Genomic DNA, 22,025 nt, shown 5'->3' on the forward strand with positions numbered 1-22,025 from the left:
TCCTTTCAAGTTCTTAAGATGCCTCTAAATCTTCTGGGAGTGAGTGGCTGGCGTGGGGGCGGGGAAGACAGCGGGTGTTGGGGGGTGGAGGGTGGGATGACCCGGCAGGGCGCTGGGAGTGGAGGGTTAACCACTGTGCATTCTCACCAGGCTCCTCCGCAATGCCAGTCCACTGTTGAGGCGATTACGTTTTCTGGGTGTCGGGGCCTTGTCTCTCCTGGCATTTGTCTGAAATGGAGCTGTCTGTCTGAACCAGGCCGGGGCGCGCCCTGCCCTGGGTGGGTAAGTAGGGAAGATGGGGGTGGGGTGGGGGAGAAGGGGGGGCCCTGGGGTGGAGTTAGTCCCTGCCTATTTTCATATTCATTAGGGCTGGGAGGTTGCCGGAGGAGCCCAGCTGAGTTTCAAGATATAAAAGCAACTTCGGGTGTCCCTTCTGCAGCCGGGACGTATTAAGAGGCTGGGAGCTGGGCAGCTCCTGGCGTCGCGGGGCTCGCTTCCCTTTCCCTCCTCTCTGACCCTCCCTCCTCCCGCCCACTGCTCCCTCCTCCCTCAGCGCCCTCCAGCCTGCGCGCCCCGAGAACCCGCGGACAGCCTTCCCGGATTATGGAGTTTCTGAGTGAGAAGTTTGCCCTGAAAAGTCCGCCAAGTAAAAACAGTGACTTTTACATGGGCACAGGAGGCGCGTTGGAGCACGTTATGGAGACCCTGGACAATGAGTCCTTTTACGGCAAAGCAACGGCAGGCAAATGCGTGCAGGCCTTCGGGCCACTGCCGAGAGCTGAGCATCACGTGCGCCTGGACCGGACCTCGCCCTGTCAGGACAGCAGCGGTAAGTCACCAGGGCCGAGCTCCAGCCCCAACCCCATCCTTTATCCTTAGTTCCGGGTGGCCGGGCCGGGGCCCCAGCCTTAGAACCAGCATCAGTTGTCCTTCCCCCCAAAGTGCTGTGCTCTGCCGGATCGTAGCGAAGAAATGAGGGAGCATGGATCCAGACTGGGGGGGGGGGGGACCAAAGGAGGCAGCCTGGAGCCCCGCACTTTCTCACGCTTTGGTACTCCAGCACCACACCCGGGTCCAGGGCTAAATCTTGAGCGACTCCCCTGCCCCCCCCCACCCCCGTTCCGCTCTCCAAGAGACTCTAAAACTGGACGGAGCCAGAACCCCAGTATAGATAAAAAGATAGTATTTGAGTCAAGATAGCCCACCTCCTTGGGATCCGCGTCCCTCCGGGATGCCAGGGTGCAAGGAAGTAAAATCTATCACTGGATGTCACAGTGGTCTGGAAATCAAAAATCTTTGAACTCTTTTAGGTAGGGGAAAAATAAAACCAAAGTTGGCTTTATTGTCTAAGACGTGATGATATTTTCAATGTCAAGATGCTGTATTTATTTCCGTTGCTCTGCATTAGCTTTGTGTGCGCTCCTGATTTGTGCGGATTTTATTTACTTATTTATTGCGTTTGTAACCTGCAAACACAAATTCTTCTTAAACATCAAGTCACATTGGCTTTAAGCAAAGCATTCCCGACAACAGCATTCGCATTCGGGTTCTGCGTTGTCTACTTTTATCTTACTCCACATAAAAATGCCACCTAAAGAGCCTTTCGGAATGCTTCTGGACAGAATCTTCAACTTTGAATGCCAGAGTATCTCCAAGTCAAAATGTTATCAAAACAAACCATCTATCTCTTTCTATCTTGTAGCTCCGTACAGACCGATCATTTCACATCCCAACAGCTAAAGCAGGTTTATGATTCCAAGAGGACTTTTTCTTATCAAAGTGTATACTCCACCCCTAAGCTGTGAGGAGCGGGCTGCGTTAAAATAACAAACGAATTAAGTGTGAAATATTTACAACAAGCCTCCGCCTTCTATTTTCATGGAAGTTCAATATCTGGCAAGGCATTTACTCTTTCGGCAGCTTCATCGTTCGATACTTTGTACGCAGATTTTAAACGAATCTCTCAACCCACTAATTTTATTCAGTGCGGAGGGCGACTTTTTACCTGTTCTGTTATAACAAAAAAAACTGCACACGATAGAGAACAGTATTACTGAAGTGGATTCAGCCTTTTATTTGGAAAGACGGGAACAACTAATTTTTACATACAAGAAAGTTTTGACTTCTTGGCTGCATTTCGGCGGACGCGTCTGTGTTTTCGGCGTTTTCAGATGCGTGCATGAAGCCATTTGAACTGACAGGATTTTTCCAAATGGTTTTATAGTGGCCTGCGCTGACTGTTAGATAAATTCCACTGTGTTTTAAATTGTCGGGGAAAGGGGAGAGAGAAACGGTGATTGATTTGGAGTGCTTCATTAACTTTTTTTTTTTTTAAGCGACCGTCTCACTGTTTGGAAGAATTTTAACGGAGAAATAATGAACAAAATGAACACGGATGGTTACCGGCTACATCTGAGAAAAAAAAGAAGCCAGTCTTAGTCCAGACCTGCCCCCAGCGTCTTGCGGCTTCCCCTCCCCCAACTCTAATTGCCGCAGTTCCCGACTTAACTCTTGTCTGCTAAGACAAAACCTTATTGTTCATCAGTCTTAACCCTCTTCATATTTAATTTTACATCGCATCTTTCTTTGCTTAAGATCAATGTGCAATTTAAATTATATAGACAGTAAGATTCAATACATTTGTAGAACTCACGAAAAGGTTCTTCAAACAGTTATGGGGCGTACCACCCCTCCCACCCAGCCCCCACCCCCTTTTAAAGAAGCAAATGAAAAAAGTACAATCAGTGGTTGGGAGTTAGTGTTCTGATTGGATTGTCTTTGTTTTTCTTACAAGACAACAACAACAACAACACAAACCCCAAATCGCTCCTGCTTCCTATATTCATGGTATTTGTTTATTAATTTTAACATTAGAATTAGTTCGCTATATTGCAAACCTGAACTCTACGATCTCAACAACATCATTGAAATTAAAATAACTCTTGACAGAATGCAAAACGCCATTTTAAATTGTACTTTGTCTTTGTAATTTTCATTTCTGAGCGTTCCTAGAGAAAACAAAAAAGAAAAAGATCTTCTGACCTAAGCAGACACGAGTTAAAGGAAAGGGAAGTATGAAATATTTAAGGGATGCAAGACGTTTTTAACGTAAAGATGAGTTCACTTAAATCTTAATACATTTCTATTTAAAAACACTTTCAGAATTTCAGCTAAGAATTTTTTTAAAAAAAATTAGTAGATCGCTTTCTGAATGAAATTTAAATTCATACACGAGTTCAAATGTGTGAGTTGTAATAGAAATCATTTCCAATGGAAATCTCTACTCAGCATCATTTTGTGTGGGGTGGGAGATAGATTTGATGTTAGTAGATAGGTATTATTTAAACTTGAAATGTCACTTTTTTGAAAATCCGTAGTTTAATTTTGTCTTATGTACAAAATAAAAGTATATGCATATTTCAAGAGTCAAGGTTGTTTAGATATTTTTTTAAGTCTGGAGCAAATTTTCACTTGACTATTTTAATCTGATTATAAATTCTATGCATAAACAGTACATTTGCCATATGAAACAGTTTTATGGACTCTGGCAAATCATAAGTCCATGTACATATTTATAACTGTTTTTAAGCCTGATTAACAGTGAATTAATAATTATGTCCTGCATACCGTGTGATGATAGAATACTAGTAAAATATTAGCAAGCCTGTTTCCTGGTGCTTGAAACTAGTTCGCGTTAGTTATTTCATCAAAGTATCTTTTACTCTCCTGAGAATTCCTGTTCTCCCTTCCGAGTACAGTGAACTATGGGATCACCAAAGTAGAAGGACAGCCCCTTCACACCGAGCTGAATCGAGCAATGGACAGCTGCAACAGCCTCAGGATGTCTCCGGTGAAAGAGATGCCAGAGAAGGGCGAACTGGACGAACTTGGGGACAAATGCGACAGTAACGTCTCCAGCAGCAAGAAGAGGAGACACAGAACTACCTTCACCAGCTTGCAGCTGGAGGAACTCGAAAAGGTCTTCCAAAAAACCCATTACCCGGATGTATATGTCAGAGAACAGCTCGCACTGAGAACAGAGCTCACTGAGGCCAGGGTCCAGGTAGGTTCCAGAAGGTGGCCTTTCAGGGAGGGCAAATATAAGAATAAGAATTCTTATTTGGACCAAAGTGATGTGGGAGCAAACTGGCCCATTAAAATTTCATTTTGCTTGTACTAATTTTGACCCTCACTAAGCTGAGGGACCAGAACTATCCAGAAACTTAAAAATGAAGTCATTGAAAAGAACAGAAAATAGTACCATATCGCTGATTATTAAAAGATAAACTTAAAAGGCAAAACCCAAATTTTATAGTTGCCTTTAGTCAATAAGTAAATATATCTAATTTATATCTTTTCAAATATTATGATTTTGTTTTTTTAATTATATATGAATTGTTGGCAAACTATTCATCTACTAGCCCATGAATCAAAATCTTTCTTTAGGTTGGAATTATTCTGATGGAAAAAAATGAAATAACAATACTAACTCTAAATAATTATGTATAGTAATAAAATTTAAGAAATGTAAAATGATTCATTTAGAATTTTTTTGCCCCAACCATTTTAAATACATACCATTTTATTTGCTTTTTAAGGTCTAGGTAAGTGTACAGATTTTTTTCAGTAATTACTAATTACTAACAAAGTACTTCAAATATTTTTATGTACTTGATTATTTTTCTTAACTATTTAGTCAAATGATTAAACCAGAAGTTGCGATAAATGTAAATTCTTGTAAAAGAGAATTAAAAGAAAAAATTATACTGGCTAAAATGTTACCTGCCTTCTCAGCAGTATTTTATTGTGGCTATAACTGATATTTTTAAATTACACTTTATTAGTTGTTAAATAATAAGTACAAATTTGAAAGGCAACAATAATTCAAAACGCATTTTCTTCTTTATATATTCTTTTACCACATTATTGAATTTCTTTTCTCTTCAATTATTGAAAGAGAAAGATGAATAAATTGTGATTTTTTTCCTTTGTTAATGAAGTTAGTTTTACTTTGTATGGTCCATTTGTCATTTCTGACCACATGGGGTGACTCAGGGATAACAGACAGAAGGTTATGCTTAACATTCTTGAAGCAATGGGTGATTCTATCTTAGTTCAGAACAAAAAAAAACATAGAAAGTTTGCACTAATGAAGAACATTAGAACTGTCTGGTATTAACACCAGTCCTGCATGTGATTTTGTCCTGTGACTGTTATTTAAATTAGTTATACTTGTTACCATAGAAAAATATGTTTACATGCAGACTGATTAGCTGTTGCCTGCATATTTCCCCTTCAGAACAGATCCCTATCTGTTTGAGGACATGCAGAGAGAGCCAACCTGACCCGCATTAGTGCAGGTTATGCATTTTACAGGAGTGTGGAAATCTATGCCCATTTTAAAGACTGTCACAGAGCAGGGGAGAAGACAGAAACCATTTATGATTTTCAGTGGAGTCTTTGTGCTTCACAGAAAAATATGTGTTCTCCCCGTATTTTCTCAGAGCCCAGTAGTGATGGGCACTCTTTGGTATTAGCAATGTAACTTGAGAATGATACTTAACAGGTAGCTATTGAAAAACTTGCTGTGATTTCAGAACACTATTCAAACCATAACCCGCAATATATGTGTAGGTCTTGAACCGAATATTAATAGACAGCGAAGGCTCTGATGGTATAAAATATACAAAATTAGAACTTAATATTTGAAAACTGTATGCAAATTTAAAGTAAAATTTAGTGAAAAAATTTTGTAATTCATATTTATTAATACTTGATTTCCAATATCTTTCTGAACCATTTAGAGTCTGCATGTAGTTATATAAAGAAGATTGAGTGATTCCTGGATGCTGCCAAGATGGTGCTAACTCAAAAATATCAAAGTCTTGGTTTAAAATATAATTTTCTGTTTCTCCTTTTAGAATACTGCAATATTAGAATTTAAAAAATTCAAGAGCAAGGCATGAGAAATAAGGATTCCTCTCAGGGATACCGTTGTGTGGATGAGGATTTCTAACACATAATTTGGGAAACCATGAAAGGCATTTAATAACCTGGGAGAAGCAGACGAACTCACAGGCATACGTGACACATGGTTCTGTCTGCCTCCCTGATTTTACAATCTATAAGTGTTTTAAATTGGGTCTAAGGAGTGCAGGTATGTGTTTTAAAACCACAGTTTAGCATCAGCTGATTCACTTCAAGGAGCAGCCCTACGAGGCTCCACAGAATATGACACCTTATTTTCCTGTTTCTAAGTAATCAAGGTATTACTGTTGCCAGTCACTTTAGACAAAGTATCATTCTTTAACTTTTGTGAGGTCATTTGAGTATAGCTTCATCTCAGAAGGGGCTTCTGTTTATGACACATTTTCAAGAAAATTTGCCCATAGACAAAGGTGATAACCGGGTTATGAATTGGCTGGAGGGAAAAAAGGAATGGGATATTGTCTCTCTCCGGCTCACTAAATCCACTTGGAGGATGATGACCTATAACAGCAAGAATGTTCCTATGAACAAATTCCCTTTTTATTTTTCCACATATAAAAACGCAGGTACAGATACGTAAAGTAACTTGTCTAGAACCCCACTCTTTCTACTAAGTTACGTTACCTCACGGACATACCATGCCTCCTATCGGAATCCAAGACAACGGGAAACATGCGAATCCTGTTCTGATGAAAGGAGAGTCCTTCACCGTTATTTTGTACTGACTTGGTCTTCCTTTCTGGCGTGAAAATTGTAATGTCAAATTTGCTTTACCGAATGTTCTTCAGCTAAAATTATACTCTTTTGAAAAAACACACTAGGTTTGGTTTCAAAATCGAAGGGCCAAGTGGAGAAAAAGAGAACGTTACGGTCAAATCCAGCAAGCTAAAAGCCATTTTGCGGCTACCTACGACATATCAGTTTTACCGAGAACGGACAGCTACCCGCAGGTATGGTCAATGACACAGAAGGCTGTCTCCTCAAGGAGAGTGGGTGTGGTGTGACTGGACTCGGAGGGTGACCTTAGGGCTGGCTAGATAGAGGACAATAGTGAAGCGTGAAACTTTGACCTCCAGAAAACTCATGCCATGCTTAACACATTTTTATTTACTAAATTATTTTTCTATTTCTTTCTTTCAGAGTCATTCACAGAAAAATGTTCCATGGTCTGTGCCTTTGGGGTTTCTTTTGGGAGGGGCTTGTTATAAATTGAAAAAAAAAGAAATAGTATTTAATGATATGTCTTAATATTATTGAGCATTTTAATTATCCAGGCTACATAGTTCATTAGATTAAAAAAATGTGTTGCCTGTCATAAAATCTCCCTGGCCATAATTTTGTGCAATATACAAAGTGCTGCTGTCAAACGTGACCTTTTACTTCTCAACTTTTTAAAAAACCTTATTTTTTTTTTACCAATCTGTTTTTTTCAGATTTGATGTCATTCATTGTTTCAAGAGCACATTCAGTACTTTGCAATCTGTAGACATATTTATAAAAGTCATCATCCATAAGATTTTTTTTATAATGGGAACTCTCTAATCACATCTCACTTTTTCTTTTTAATCAATAATGTTTCTTCTTTTTCACAACTGGAATATGCATGCCTGTGTTTTCTCATCTTCAAATCTATCATAGTATATATTTTTTAATGTGAAATAATGATATTCTGTGCTGCTTTGTTGATGCTTGAGAGGGGTAATGGAGATTGTCTGGTGCAAGCTGTGTGTTGTTTTATGCCTTGTTACTTATTGATCCATGCTTTCTGAGATACCGCTATGGAAACAATATGAAATGTATCCTGGATAAACATTTTGATATTCCAGGAACAAGATTATCTCAGCTAGGACTGTGAGAATAGCCATTCTGTTCAACTGTAAATTCGCACCCCCACCCCCCATGTGAGTTCAGTCCTCTAGTGATAATATTCTTTTGTCTTTAAAATATCTTTGAAAAGAATTTGGCGAACTTCCCATTTGCATTTAATTCTTTAAATTTATTGTGTCCCTTTGCACACTGAAAAAGAGGGTCAGAGAGTACCAAGTTTAGCTCCCTCATTTTAGGAGAAGCAAGCCTAGTTATGCCAGGGAGTTGGCCCATGAGCCCATCGATGGTTTCCTATAGGGCAGACACTGAGCAACTGCTAGGGCTCAGGCTTTCCCCAGCAGGATTCAAGAGGCCAGTATTATGGAAATGTTTTGAATTATTGCCACAGTCCTCCATTAGTATATCTTATGTCCTTTCAAACTTATCTGGAATCAGTTCCTTTACTCCTACCTGGTTTAAACCCTGGCTATCATTTGCTCTCTGATTGCCAGAGAGCTTGGGAAATTTCATTAACCTCACAGTTTTCACGTGACAGTTGATTTTTCTTTTAACAAAATCTTATAAAGACGTTTCTACTCTGGATTGTAAGCTCTGCCATACCTTATAGTTTTTATCACTTCCTGACCCTTATGAACGGTCCAGGCCATGTCCTAAATGGGTTAAATAAGGACTTATTTAGTCAAAGTAACAGCCATCTATAATGCATATTAATGTTCTTCATTTCTCTCAAAGAAAATGTGAGGCAGTGAAATAGGAGGTATACATTTACTTTCACTTGTGATAAAACCCAAATTTAACCAGAATCATGTTCAGCTCACTCGCACAAGATCTTTCTGAAAACACATTACTTAAAGAATTTATTAGAATGCTATATTCATATTACATCATTCCTACCTTGCCCTCCAATTCCTCCCAAGTTCCTCATTCACTCTCAAAATCTTAATTAGTTCTTCTTGTTGCGTTCATTCACACACACACACACACACACACATGCGTGCACGCACACACGCACGCACACACAGAGCCTGATGAGATCATTAATTTTACTTGTGTGTATGGTGGTTTAAGTTCATCTTAACTCATACAGCACACTGTCTTTCCAAGCGAACATATTTAAGTCTTTGACTTACCAGCAACATAATTCTAAAAGAGCCAGGAGTTCCATTGGTAGAATCTGCAATTTACTTTAGGGAGGCAGGGAATGTACCCCCATGCCAGTAAAATCATAAATAAGCGTGCCAGTATGTAATTTACAGCATTTTGAAGCTACTAACTTTGAGATTTTAGAAGGCAAGAGTAACAGCTGTCGAACTGTTTTCAAGTAAAACTTAACAATTGTATTCTACACAGTTCTTGACTGAAATCCGTCATTTTGAAAGCCGTTGCTTTTCTTCACTCCTTTGCCTTCGAAGCCTAGTTCTACCTCCTGTTTCCTGTTCCTGGCTGTTGGTTCCTGTGTTTTTGCTTCATCTTTCTTATTTGCTGTTTCATAAAGCATTTGGAATTGGGCCTGGCACCAATTAAAATCTTTGGGCGGGTCTAACAAACTGACTAGCCGTCCTTTCTAGCATTATTCTGTCATTCACTTACTGTACCTCACAGCTTCGAACATCAGTTAATAAATACGGTAGCCTCATAGCTAAAGCAGGAAGAAGAATGAGTGTCCAGGTATACATTGAAGAGTGTTTTTTTCCATTTCCACAAATTATGGCAATTTTATTCTTATTCCCCTTGAAACTTCCATATCATTTAAATAAATTGGCCATACAGAATGGGAATATAGAAGAGATGTACCGAATTTCTTTCGAGAGAGAAATTAATAAACACTTATAAAACGAGCACTTTAACAACCTCTCATAATATTCTATCCTACTGACAAATCATTTATTATTTTTTTATGGTTAGAAATTCTGGAATGAAGCCTATGTCACAATAAAACTGGGAAAAGCCGGGGTAGAATTCTCCTTCAACATAAAGAAAGGAGTAGACTTATTTTAGTTTCTTCGAAAAAAAATTTTGTGAAAATTAGGTCTCCCAAGCTTTAGCCTAAAGGAAATGTTTTCTATCATACAGCTTGAAAATAGAAACATAAAGCAGGGGAAATAGGCACTGAAATAGAACCCAACAACTTAGTGCAATAAAGCATTGAGTTTGGTACTGTTACTAATTACGGGGGTGGCGGGGGGAGATGTACAAACTGCAAAAAAGAAAGCTGAAAACTGGAAAATGTTGGAGGGCAGGGCAGAAATAAAGAATTAAGAATTTGGCAGGCAAGCAAAACCATACACAGAAATACAGGAAAAACAAAAACGGTTTAAAATGTAGTCTTTTAAAGTATGCAAAAATCACTGTATTTAACAGAAGGATATCTACATAGGACATAAATAGTAACTAACACTTGTATCGTGCTTTAAAAACTTTTATTTCAATTGGTTTCGTTACTTTTTAGAAGCAAAATCACTCTAGAAATACCAGTAAAAATGAACAACCCAGATTTTCTTTAACCCAGGCATTTTGCTTCTTTCTTGTTGTCATAGTCTCACGAGAGCCCACATTATCTGAGGCCAGGCACCAAGGACTGTGCCTTCACATAATGAAGCGGTCATTTTTGTCCCTAAAATGTGACTATTTCTTGGAAAGCAAAATATGATTTCATCTTCAAGTTTGTAGAAGAATTTTGTAAAATATTTTTAAAAGTGTTGAATCCCTTTGGATTGTGATGAGGTCTTTTTTTTTTCTTTTTTCTTTTTTCTTTTTAACAATCTGCTTGTCTTTTGTTGCAAATGAACAAGATGAGCTGGATAATGCCTAGAGTCACATACATTAGGGTAACATATTTTTTTTAAGTGTTGAAGACAGTTTAAACTAAGCATAGTGGCTCAGACCTATAATCTCAGCACTGAGCAGCCTGTGGAAGCCAAATGAACACAAGTTCAAGGTCATCTTTAGCTGTGGGTTTGAGGTCAACCTGGACTTCAAGAAACCCTGTTGCAACCAATCAACCAATTGATCAACCAACCATGACACATACATTAAAACCAGGCATAGTGCACACACCTCTAATCCAACATTCAGGAGGCAAAGCTCATAGGATCTCTGTGAGATCAAGGCTGGAGAACTGGCTTGGTAAGAGTCTGAGATTGATTCCCAAGCATCCAAGACTGAGGACTCACAGGTGCCAGTGATGTGGGCACCTGTCCTCTCATGTACATGCCTTCACACAGGGACAAACAAACATAGTTTAAAAGAAAACACACACACACACACACACACACACACACACACACACATATATATATATATATACGTTTGCAAAGATACACACACACACAGTATCTTGATTTTGCCTACAATATCAGTTGCCATTTGGTAATATTGTTATCAAGTTAAACTATTTGATGCTCAGAACATGACTGTACTAAGAACAGTCTTACTGCTTGTGTGGATTCTTATTTTCTACAAGCATTCCCTCCCTCCCCACCCAAGAAATATTTTCTCCTTGACCCTCTTGAGTCCTCTCTCTATTAGAACCTTCTTAGAGACAGTGAAGTCTGTGGTATGAAAGGTCTTCTTGTTTCCTGTAATTTAGTCTTTTAAAAATACAGTTCAATTTCCAATCACCTCTGTATCACTGTGATAGTAAACAAATTCTTATTCGGTAGATGTAAATGCAAGTACTGATTTACTTCAATAGTTTTTATTATTAGACTAAAAATAGTGATAAGCAAAGCAGATTGTCTCTGCAGTCTCTGAGAAGCAGCACCTCTGGGTTTAGGCAATTAACCCCTCCCTGCTTCCTTTCTTTAACAGACTAGAAAGATTTCCAGACCCCTTTTCATCATAATGACCCCTCCCCCATATTCTTTACATTTTATCAAAAAATCCATGTTAGTTGCTGGTTTAGGCATGGAAGGTATGTAAATCATTAGGTCAAAATTCTCTGATCTATAGGTAAATCCTAATCTAGGTATTATTTAAATTAAGTGACACACCCATTTGTGCATAGCAACTAGACCCCCATTAACTAGAGACTTAAATGATTTTAGCCTTAGAACAAGAAAGAACCTATCATCATTAGATACTCATTTATTTATAATTAACATAATAATAATAATTTTGAAGAAGGAGGTATTTTCTGTTGAGGTTTAAATAATTTCTGCCAACCTTTAATCTTACAAGGGTTGCTATTTCCATGCTGCTGGGCTTCATTTGGATCGCAGAAACATTTACTTTATAAAGTATCTATTATGTAGCTAGGTGCTTTGGGGTAATTCCTTGGTTTCCTTTGGAGTCCTTATTTGTAAACTTAGAAGTTTTTCGGGGACTAGTGCAGGCAGTGTTGGGACCACGACTGATGATGGTATTTCCTTTATCTTGAGGCTTAAATTGATTTCTGAATAATAACAACAATAAAAACCCTTGCTTACTTGCTTTCTTTGGCGCTGAATCCTGGGAGGTGAGGAGATCTCAGGGTTAACCTAATGGTTTGCATTCAAACCCTGACTTTGCCGCTTAATCACTTTCAGATTTTTGGCAAATGGATTAACTTCTAGGAACATTTCTCCTCACTGAGAGTGAGAGGATAAAAGTTCACAAGACATATGTGAGCGTTGAACAAAATGGCTTACGCAAAGTCCTTAGGACAGTCCCTTGCACACAATGAACTCACATTAAATGGTGGTGCTTCTTATACCCACTAGTTGTCAATACTTATTTTCTAAGTACCAACCTATTCTCTTAAAACGGTAGTATTTAACTTCATTCAAACAGAGTAAAATCACTCCTTAAGGACTTAGGGGAAAAAATCATGTTTGTTTTACTCTCATTAATTATAAAGTTGTGTTTGGTATATTGGATAATGAGTGTTTTTAGTCTGTGAAATACCTATGGGATAGTCGGTTATAGAAGAATACAGAAACCAAATATAGAGGAACCATATTATCATTACGACAGCATATCATATTGGTAGTACAGAACTTTCACTAACTGTAATATTTAGAGTCAGAAAAATGAAGGGTATTCTATGTTATCCAAATAAGTATAGTTTTATAATGGGTGAAGCTACTGTTTTAGTTTAATGTATAAATACATAAGCTTTCAAAACTATACATGAAGAATATTTTATATACATTTATATATGCTAAAAACAAGTTATGAATTTCATTAGATTATTTTATCAATATTGTCTGCCTCAAAATGTTAGTATTTAAAAATTTTTCATGAAGTTGAAGGATGTAATCTTTAACTGAAATATTTTTTATTTTAATTATGTTAAAATATTAAAAACTTGAATTTATGAAGAATAACACCCAAAGAAGTAATTCATACTATTTAAATTATGAAAATTTACATTTATTTTTTCAAATGTCAAACCATATTTTAATGTGATTTTTATGACTTTTCTTTATTGCTTAGAATAAGTTATTACATTAGATTTAAATAATTTTTCAACACTTGTATAGCTTAAGAAAAAATACAATTAATTAAGTAGTTTCCAAGAATACATGAGGAACATATGGGTAGAAATAGCATACAAATGAACAGGGAACAGTACGATAGGAAGTAAGTCTGGTCAGTTGACTAGAACAGATATGTGTGTTAAAGCCTGCACTTCACTCTCACTGTTATGAGAGCATTGTTTCACTTGTGATTTATAACTTGCCCTATCTCAGACTTAATTTAATTAGTGCATATCATTTTGACATGGTGTCTCATCACGCTGCCCTGGTGGGTCAATTGCTATTTTTAATTCCTCACGTCTTTATAGATTTTTAAAAATGAAAATCATAGCTATTAAAGATAATTGTATAAAAATTCAAGTTAATTAAAAAATTACAAACTTAACATTCTGATTTGTCTTTCGTACAGTGTGTGAATGTGTGGGGTGGTGGGTGGAGGAAACATAGCAACCATTAAAGAAAAGAAGCAACGAATTTTGGAGGAATCAAGGGCTGGGACATAGAAAGTGTTGGAGGATGAAAAAGGAAAAAAAGGAAGTGATGTATTTTCTTTTAATCGCAAAAATATTTAAAAAATAGGATAAAAAGCAACTCAAAAATAAGTAAAATCATCAAGTGGCTCATTCCTTTAATAAAAGCACTCATGATACAGAGGAAGATGGATCTCTGAATTGGAGGGCACCTTAGGTCTACATAGGAAGCGACAGGACAGTCCATGCCACATCGTGGGATCCTGTCTTAAAAAAAAAAAAAAAAACAAAGGAAAACAAAATGAAACAAATAAAACATTAGCAAAAAATTAAAACTAACAAACTTGCTCAGTTGGGAATGAATTCAATCAAAGATAATACATGACTCCAAAGTGGAGTAGCTAAGAAGGAAAACATGAAAAAATCAAGGCATGTGCATACTTGTTTCATATTATAGATTTTTATATGCATAAAGTCAACTTTAAGGACAAATGGTCATTTTAGCTTTTCCCCATAATTGTGAGTTTCATAAAATAATTGCTATCAAGAATAAACTAAGTACAGTTGAATCAGAGTAACTCATGTACACACCGAAATCGATGAAGAAACAGTATAAGAGATGTCTGGAAAATGTACTATATGAATACAGTTGCCTCATAAAACTAAAATGATTGAAGTAAATTCTATTATTTACTCCTTCATAACAGAAATAATTTTGATATTGAAAGATTTCCCATAAATAATCATTTTCAGGTATTGCAAATCCTATAAAAGATAAGAATGTACTCAAAATCAGAGACCAAGAATCAACTGTTACATATTTGAGTCAGAGAATTTATTAAAGTAATAATTTAAGCACATTTATATGATGCTACCTTGAAGGTTTCTAGGCATTAGTTTCTTAGGAAACAGTGCTTTTATGTTTTCAGTGACAATGAGAGTTGTGTAGCTTTTCCTAATGTTGTCAGTATCATCCTGATGCATATAATGGTGATTTCAAGTTGGAGATAGCACAGTTACTTCCAAATCTCTGTGTTTATTTCCATGGGGGGGGGAATTTTATTTAATAAGAAAAATGAGAAACTATTTTAGTAGAGGATTCTCTGGCGAATACATAGCTTATTTAACTACAAGTTTGTTACATTGTATACCTAATACATATATTTTTAGAAATTAAAAATGGAAATTGACTTTAAAAAAATCTAGCATTTGATATAACATTTTCAGTATTTTAAAATTAAAATTAGAGCTAGTGAGTAGGAAGTGAAGCCATGTCCTCATTTTTATCTGAATTGGTCTTTTCATTGCTCAGTGAACTCAGGTTTGATCATTTCAGCCACTAGAAGCAAACACATTCTTTAGATATACCATTTTTTTTCTGCCAGTGACTCATTGAATAATAAAGCCAGTCATTAGTTACTGAGAATATGATTATTAGCATCTTGTCAGCTAAACTTTAAATTTGGAGACAGGCTAGTGAAGTATGCAATCGCTTCTGGGCAATTAAACTGCATTTGTAGAAATTGATATTTTTATTTTGAAGATATCATATGAAAGTCTGTCATATTCCATAGAGATAATGTGATGATAAATGTGCATACTAAGAGCAGAGAATATGCAGAACCGTCAATAGTCAATACATGTAAATAGTTGCCCAAGGGGAAAGACCCAAATCAATTTTTGGATTTTAGTACAAAGAAAACATTGCTCTAATATCACTGTAAGTACTTCTTATGAGTTCCCACCCTATTTCTTTTCAAACAGCGTTTAATTTATTTTGTACAAGGAATGTGCATACATGTGATAAAAGGGTAATATGAATGTATATAAGGTGTGTGTATGAATATTACAAAAGTTGGTGTAGGATGTAAGAAAATGGCCTCTTGATGATATGAGGCAGAATAAACTCAATTTCACAGAAAAATATCATTAATTAATTATTTTAAAACTACTTCAAAATGAAAAATGTGTTACACATATTCATTATGTTAACACAGAAGCTTACCTAGCACTTCTAAATGGTTATGTTAGCACAGAGAAGCTAAAATGTTATCACAAAACTATTATATATCAAACTTCTTTGCTAAGATAAAGGCAAATATGGTGTTTCTCTTTAAAAGCTATAAAAAACTATTAAATGTTGCATGGAAACCTACATTGTAAATATGCACCATGTTTAGGATACTAAACGTGCTTTTCAGCTTGGTTGCAAGGAGTGACTTCAAATCACTATCTATTTGTTTGCATCCAGAGTCAGATTATATAAGCAGGCATGGGTATACACACACACACACACACACACACACACACACACACACACACACACACCACACACACACACACCCTTCTATCTCTCTCTTCTGACGTCTTCATTGTCTTGAAGAAAAATGAATGTAATATAGTTTGTGTGTGCTTACAAAGAGTCAAACAAAACTATTTTCTCCATAATTCCAAATACATGAGATAAGTAAGTGTTAGGTTTCCTATTTGTTTAGGAAAACATTAAGCCGAGTGTACTATCTTGAAGCAAAACTTCCAGTCTTGCTGATGAGAGACATGGCTAAATTCCTGGACAATGCTCTGAATACATTCCTAGAGACTCTAAAAAATATCATGAATCACATTAAAACATGGAATGATTTTAGGATCTACATTCCTTTCAAAGACAAAAAACAAAAATAAAATGTGCACACATCCTTTACTCAAATTGTGTAGAAAACACATACATAGGAATTTTCTGGCTTTTCAGCCTGTGAATATGAGGTACCTTAGAGATCCCCAAGCAATTCAAATGACAGATTACCGATGTCTCTGTGAAATGGTCCAAGGAGAAACTTGCCCATTCAAAAGTAAAATTGTTACAGTATTATTTATTCCAGTTATAGGATGTGATTTTTCTCAGGCTTGCCATTCAAAAAGAAGCAACGCTCAATCTTCGGTTACTCAATTTGTAGATTCTAGTATGACTTTAATAAAATTGGCATATGCGTAGGTGGTCAGGACTGCAGGAAATTTAGCCGCTTTTCATATATTGCCTGCGAGCATTAAACTATTAAAACTCTGTGATTTCAAACAATGGTGACAGTTGCACACATCATCTAGGATCACACCTGTTACATAATAAACCCATTGAGGAGGCCCCATGATAGTTAGAGGGAAGGTGACTGGCAACTCAAGTATCTCTCCAGGAACACAATCAAAGGAACAGTCTAGAATTATGTCATTTAAGAAGTGGTTGAAAGAATTAGAGATGAAATCTTGGGGACGGGGAGACATGGGAATTTTGCCATAATTGCCTAATGACAGAAGAAGCTTTTCATATAAGAGAAATAATGCTGAGTCAGTGTCTTCTTATGGAGCACAGATGGAAGAATGGAATTCTTACAAAGTTATAGAGCTTGTAGCTACAGAAAGTGAAAAAGTTAGAGCTCTTGAGAGTCTAATTGTATTTCGAGGGTGGACTCCAGTAATGTCTCTTAATATCAATTGATTTTTTTTTATCACTGATGTTAATTTGATTCCATAATACATAATGAGTAAGTACTTTTTAAATGCATCTGGGATGGGAAATAAGTTTTGTTGACAAAAAATACACTTGGTAAAAATAGATAGCAAGATAGAAGAATCTGAATATAATCTTTGTTGTGATTCTACTTTGTGATGATTTAGACTTCCAACTATAAACATACATTAACTATATTAATACAAGTAATTCCTGAATTTTATCATACTTTCAGTATTTGGTCTGTTTAAATTTCACTTTCTTAGGAACATTTAAATCATACAGTACATTTTATGAAGGATTTGTTTTTAAAGGCCAGGATAAATAGAAAAATAATGAGCAGTAATCATTCAATTTGCTATCATAGAGGAGAGCCTTTGAATTACAAAGTTGGACATTTGCACAAATAAATAAGCAATTATAACTTTCAAAGATACTCACATTATTTTAGTATCTTTAGATTTCTTTGGGTCAGATTTGACCTTATTGATTATTCAGTCTAGCTAAAAGTCTCAGGTATCTGTTTTTTTGTTTGTTTGTTTGTTTTTTAGACTTACCTTCTACAAAGGACAGATTATAAAACACCCATGTATTTGTGCCAAAATAAAAGTCTTTGTAGTTTATGACAAACATGGCAATTAACTAACATTCATTAGCTGTCAATCACTAGATCCTAGCCTTCCTTGTCAGATATGGGAATATCCGGAGGTAATATTTTAAGGGAAAAAAAATCACGTTTTCTTATGGTGTATTACCTTATAATTTACACCTTATGTTTTGCTATAGAAATATAATAGATTCCTGAAATTATATTTTTAAAATAAAGGCTCTTTGGGGATGGGTGTAAGAAGGAATAGAGAGACAGCATGAAGAAAGACTATTAGAAAATGTTCCTGAGTGTTCTCTGAGCAGGAGATAAAGCTGCAAATTCTTCAGAATATTTGCATATCCAAACTAAACTATTTCTGTGAGTAATTGGCTGTGTCATTTTGGTCTGCTCAGAAAATATACCTACATGTTAGAAATTTTCTCTATCACAAATAACACACTGATTTGCTTGATCAGATCCAGATAAGTTTGTGCTAAAGTAAAATCATTTACCCTAGTTTTTCAAGAGAATAGATTACAAACATTTTTTTTTATATTTACAAGTTGATTAATGTTACTGCTTTTCAGAATAAATATTTTCTTTATTCAACTTTATGGATTGCTTAGTTGTGTTTATCTCCTTCCTCTCACTGTGTAACTGGTTGGAAACATTTCTATGCATGTGGAATATAATACATTTTAGTGACATTATGAATTAAGAAACACTATAATAAGGACAGGCAAGTAAATGTTCCCTATCACTATTTATTTTTAAATAAACAAACAAGTTTACCTTCCTTTCTGAAAGCTTTTTTCAGTCATGTGACCGTGGTTTGTGCTATGTTTTACAATGTTCGACTGAATGTTGCGAATAGCTAATTTGATGGAGTGATGACATTAACAGTCCTCTTGTTGGTTTGAGATACATAGCCCAGCAATCATTTTGGCTGATGTGAAATTGGATAGAGGAGTAAGCACACAGTAAAACACATGGCGATTTAAGGATTAATCAATATGCAAATAATTATATACATCTCTACATAGATTCACCGGTTAACTCTTTGAATTTATATTTATACATAAGTGACATACGTGTTTAAAAGGAAAATTTAAATTTATTTTATATGTCCATTTTATAATTATATGTCCATTTTAGAACAGCACAGGAATAAGTATTTTGTTGTTCAGTGAGTGTTTTTGTGAGGTACCCTACAAAAGTGTTAAAATCATTTCTGTACATTTTCTTTCATGCTTTGGAAACAAATTCACCACCCTGTCTTGAGTCACAGAGTAACTGCTCTATCAGTGTGAGCTAGATTGATGACACGTTTCTCTATTATTGATAAAAATATAGGTTGTCATAGAGTGCTATTCAACTTGGGTTTTGTAAGACTATATCAGAGGCTATATGTAGAAGCCTGGGATATGTCAATTTCAAGACTTCCCTATGTGTCAAAATCATTGATGATTCCATTTTCTATCCTAAACCCCCCTCCCCCCAAAAAATAGAAGAAAGCCGGATATTGTGACAATACACACTGATGACATGTTTGGTTTAAATGCATTATAATCAGACTGTTGGAAACAACATGAATGGAGTCATGTGTCTTCCTGTAATCCCAGGATTCAGGTGGATGACACAGGAGGACTGGGAATTGAGCCTGAATTACTTGGCAAGTTCTAGGCACATCTACACTACAGAGCCAGTCTCTGTTTCATAAAGCAAAACAAAAGAGCACAGCACCCTTCAAACGCACCTACTTTTGGTTTATTTCATCTCCCGAGGCTGCATCTCTCTGCCTTGCTCTACCACATAAATGTCCCTACTCCTTCTTTGCCCCTCTCCCACCCGTCATGACTTTCTAAGCCTATCCCAGTAATTTCTTTGGTCTCCTTTTGGTTTTTGTCGCCGTTGCTGCTGCCTATTATGAATGAGATACTTTTTACTTAAACATTTTCATTTTAAAAATTCTTTGCAGGGTCTCTTTTACATGCTACTAACTTTGAAAACTTTGTGCTTGATGGTTTTCTTTAGTTATTTTCTATAGAGGTTTAATCATATGAATGTTGAGTTTGTTGATCACAAATCGTACCTCTCTTTGGGCATCTGTTATGTGTACAGTACCTTAATTATTCTCACAGGACAACCTAACATTCGCAATTTTTTTTTTACCTGTACTTCTATTATTTGATCATGGTTGATGTTTTAGAATTATAAGTGTGTTTTACATTTCACATGTCAGTTCTGAATTTTCCATATCGTATATAAAAAGTAGGACACAAGCTTCAAGTACATATATTTCAGAATCTCAGAGCAGTTTATTGAAGGGTCGATATAGGACACAGGAGCAACGAAACAGAAAAGGACTTTCTGAATGAATACCATGAAAAATATCATTTCAGACAAAACTGTGTAAAAGCCATCAGTGGTTTCCAACAAAAACATTGTACTAAGAGTCCAGCTTCAGAACCAGGAAAAACACAGTTGTATCACTGTGTTTAGAAGGATTAACATTATCTTTAAATTTAAGATCATGCTTTAAGCTCCTTCCCTAAACACATGAAAAGAAGCCATGATTCATGACTAAATATCTCATGTGTATTTTAAATCATGACTATAACAAAGAATTCCACGAAATCTTTGTTTTCTGGGAGTATTTTCTGTGCTTACGTATGAAGCTTTGTTGGCTTATTATAGTAAATAAACTGTAAGACTTTTTCAATAATGTTTTCTTTTTCCAGTCATTGTTTTATATACTCGAATGAAATGACAGAGCTCCTATAATAGGGTCAAATAGTGAACAGCTAAGGAAAGTAAGAGCGCCAAAGTCAGAATGTGTGAATGTAATATTTGTTGTTTCATGTGTTCCAGATTCAGAACAATTTGTGGGCAGGAAATGCAAGCGGTGGTTCTGTGGTTACGTCATGCATGTTACCACGTGACGCGTCCTCGTGCATGACTCCTTATTCGCACTCGCCTCGGACAGATTCCAGTTACACGGGGTTTTCAAACCACCAGAACCAGTTCGGTCACATGCCCCTCAACAATTTTTTCACTGACTCTCTTCTCACTGGGGCTACCAACGGACATGCATTTGAAACCAAGCCAGAGTTTGAAAGGAGGTCTTCCAGTATCGCCGTTCTGAGAATGAAGGCGAAGGAGCACACCGCCAATATTTCATGGGCCATGTAACATACAGTACTCTTTTATTTTTCTTCTAATAGCAGAGTAAAACATTCTTATTTCTCATATTTAAAGGATACCACAATAAGCTGCTGTGTGTGGATGGGCTAAAGGGCAAGATATACAGTGAGACCAGCTCACATGAATAGTTGTGATTATTTAACAAGAAAATCTAGGAGTGGACCCCTGAAAAGACTAAATAGGTTTACCATGCACTAGCCTCCACAAACTCTGTTTTAGTAGTAAGATTTTTTTTCCCTATTGTACAAGTCAATGAAATATGGTCATGCAACTTCTTAAAGGAATAAATGTATTAAACAAATCCTTCTGTGATAGATTGATTTATGCTAGTTGTGGATAACAAGAAATTCCTTGTAAAATGATTCCTGATAAACGAGGAAAAACCCTGGGGGAAAAGGCAATATTGAACCAGGGGACTTCGAGAGCTAACGCCATTTCCCCTTCCATGGCTCCAAGACACAATGCTCGTATACTCTGTTGCTCAGAATTTATCTTCAAGACTCAAGATTTTTTTTTCAACCTTTCAATGTTTTAGTGAATTTCTACTCAGCAGGGTGGGGGGAAATCTTTCTGAATGAACTGGTATTTGCATGAAATAGTTGAGCACAGTTTCTTGCAAGCATATGGCTAAAGGTGACAACTGAAATATTCTGGTGGGATTTAAAGTCGAGCCAACTGGACAGGTTTTATAAATGCAACGTTTAGGTGAAGAGGCAAGCATGAAGATGGTGACTTAGTGATTAAAATCAAGAAATGATTGCAAATGTGATGTTGCTTTTGTGCTAAAATCAGGTTGATTGAATCACATACACAGATGTCTAGCAAATTCTTGGTAATTTTTCAATCAAAGGAACATCAGCTGGGAACTAAAGTTTGCTTTGTGGGTATGTGCATGCTCAAATGCATGCCTGTCTGGTTCTTGATGCTCTGTGGGTTAAGCACTTCTGCTACTGTGTTTCGCAGAGAAAATTAAGATGTCAGGAGGC

The 22,025-nt window shown here is 36.4% G+C and overlaps 1 protein-coding gene across 1 annotated transcript; it reads left to right on the forward strand.

Moving 5' to 3' along the window:
- The first annotated feature begins 563 nt into the window (after positions 1 to 563).
- Positions 564 to 21,340, forward strand: Alx1 (ALX homeobox 1). Its single transcript, XM_048418710.3, has 4 exons — positions 564 to 829; positions 3,759 to 4,063; positions 6,810 to 6,938; positions 20,707 to 21,340. The coding sequence occupies exons 1-4, from the start codon at positions 604 to 606 to the stop codon at positions 21,025 to 21,027; spliced, it is 981 nt and encodes a 326-aa protein (XP_048274667.1). The 5' UTR covers positions 564 to 603; the 3' UTR covers positions 21,028 to 21,340.
- The last annotated feature ends 685 nt before the right edge of the window (positions 21,341 to 22,025 follow it).

The sequence above is a fragment of the Myodes glareolus genome, chromosome 26 (genome assembly GCF_982192425.1).
Source record: "Myodes glareolus chromosome 26, mMyoGla1.1, whole genome shotgun sequence".
NCBI lineage: Eukaryota > Metazoa > Chordata > Mammalia > Rodentia > Cricetidae > Myodes > Myodes glareolus.

Excerpts from the sequence above, each read along its gene's own strand:
- Alx1 (XM_048418710.3), top strand. The coding sequence starts at position 604 with ATGGAGTTTCTGAGTGAGAAGTTTGCCCTGAAAAGTCCGCCAAGTAAA. Across the intron at positions 830-3,758 it reads GCCCTGTCAGGACAGCAGCG|TGAACTATGGGATCACCAAA; the intron begins GTAAGTCACCAG and ends TTCCGAGTACAG. Across the intron at positions 6,939-20,706 it reads GAACGGACAGCTACCCGCAG|ATTCAGAACAATTTGTGGGC; the intron begins GTATGGTCAATG and ends CATGTGTTCCAG.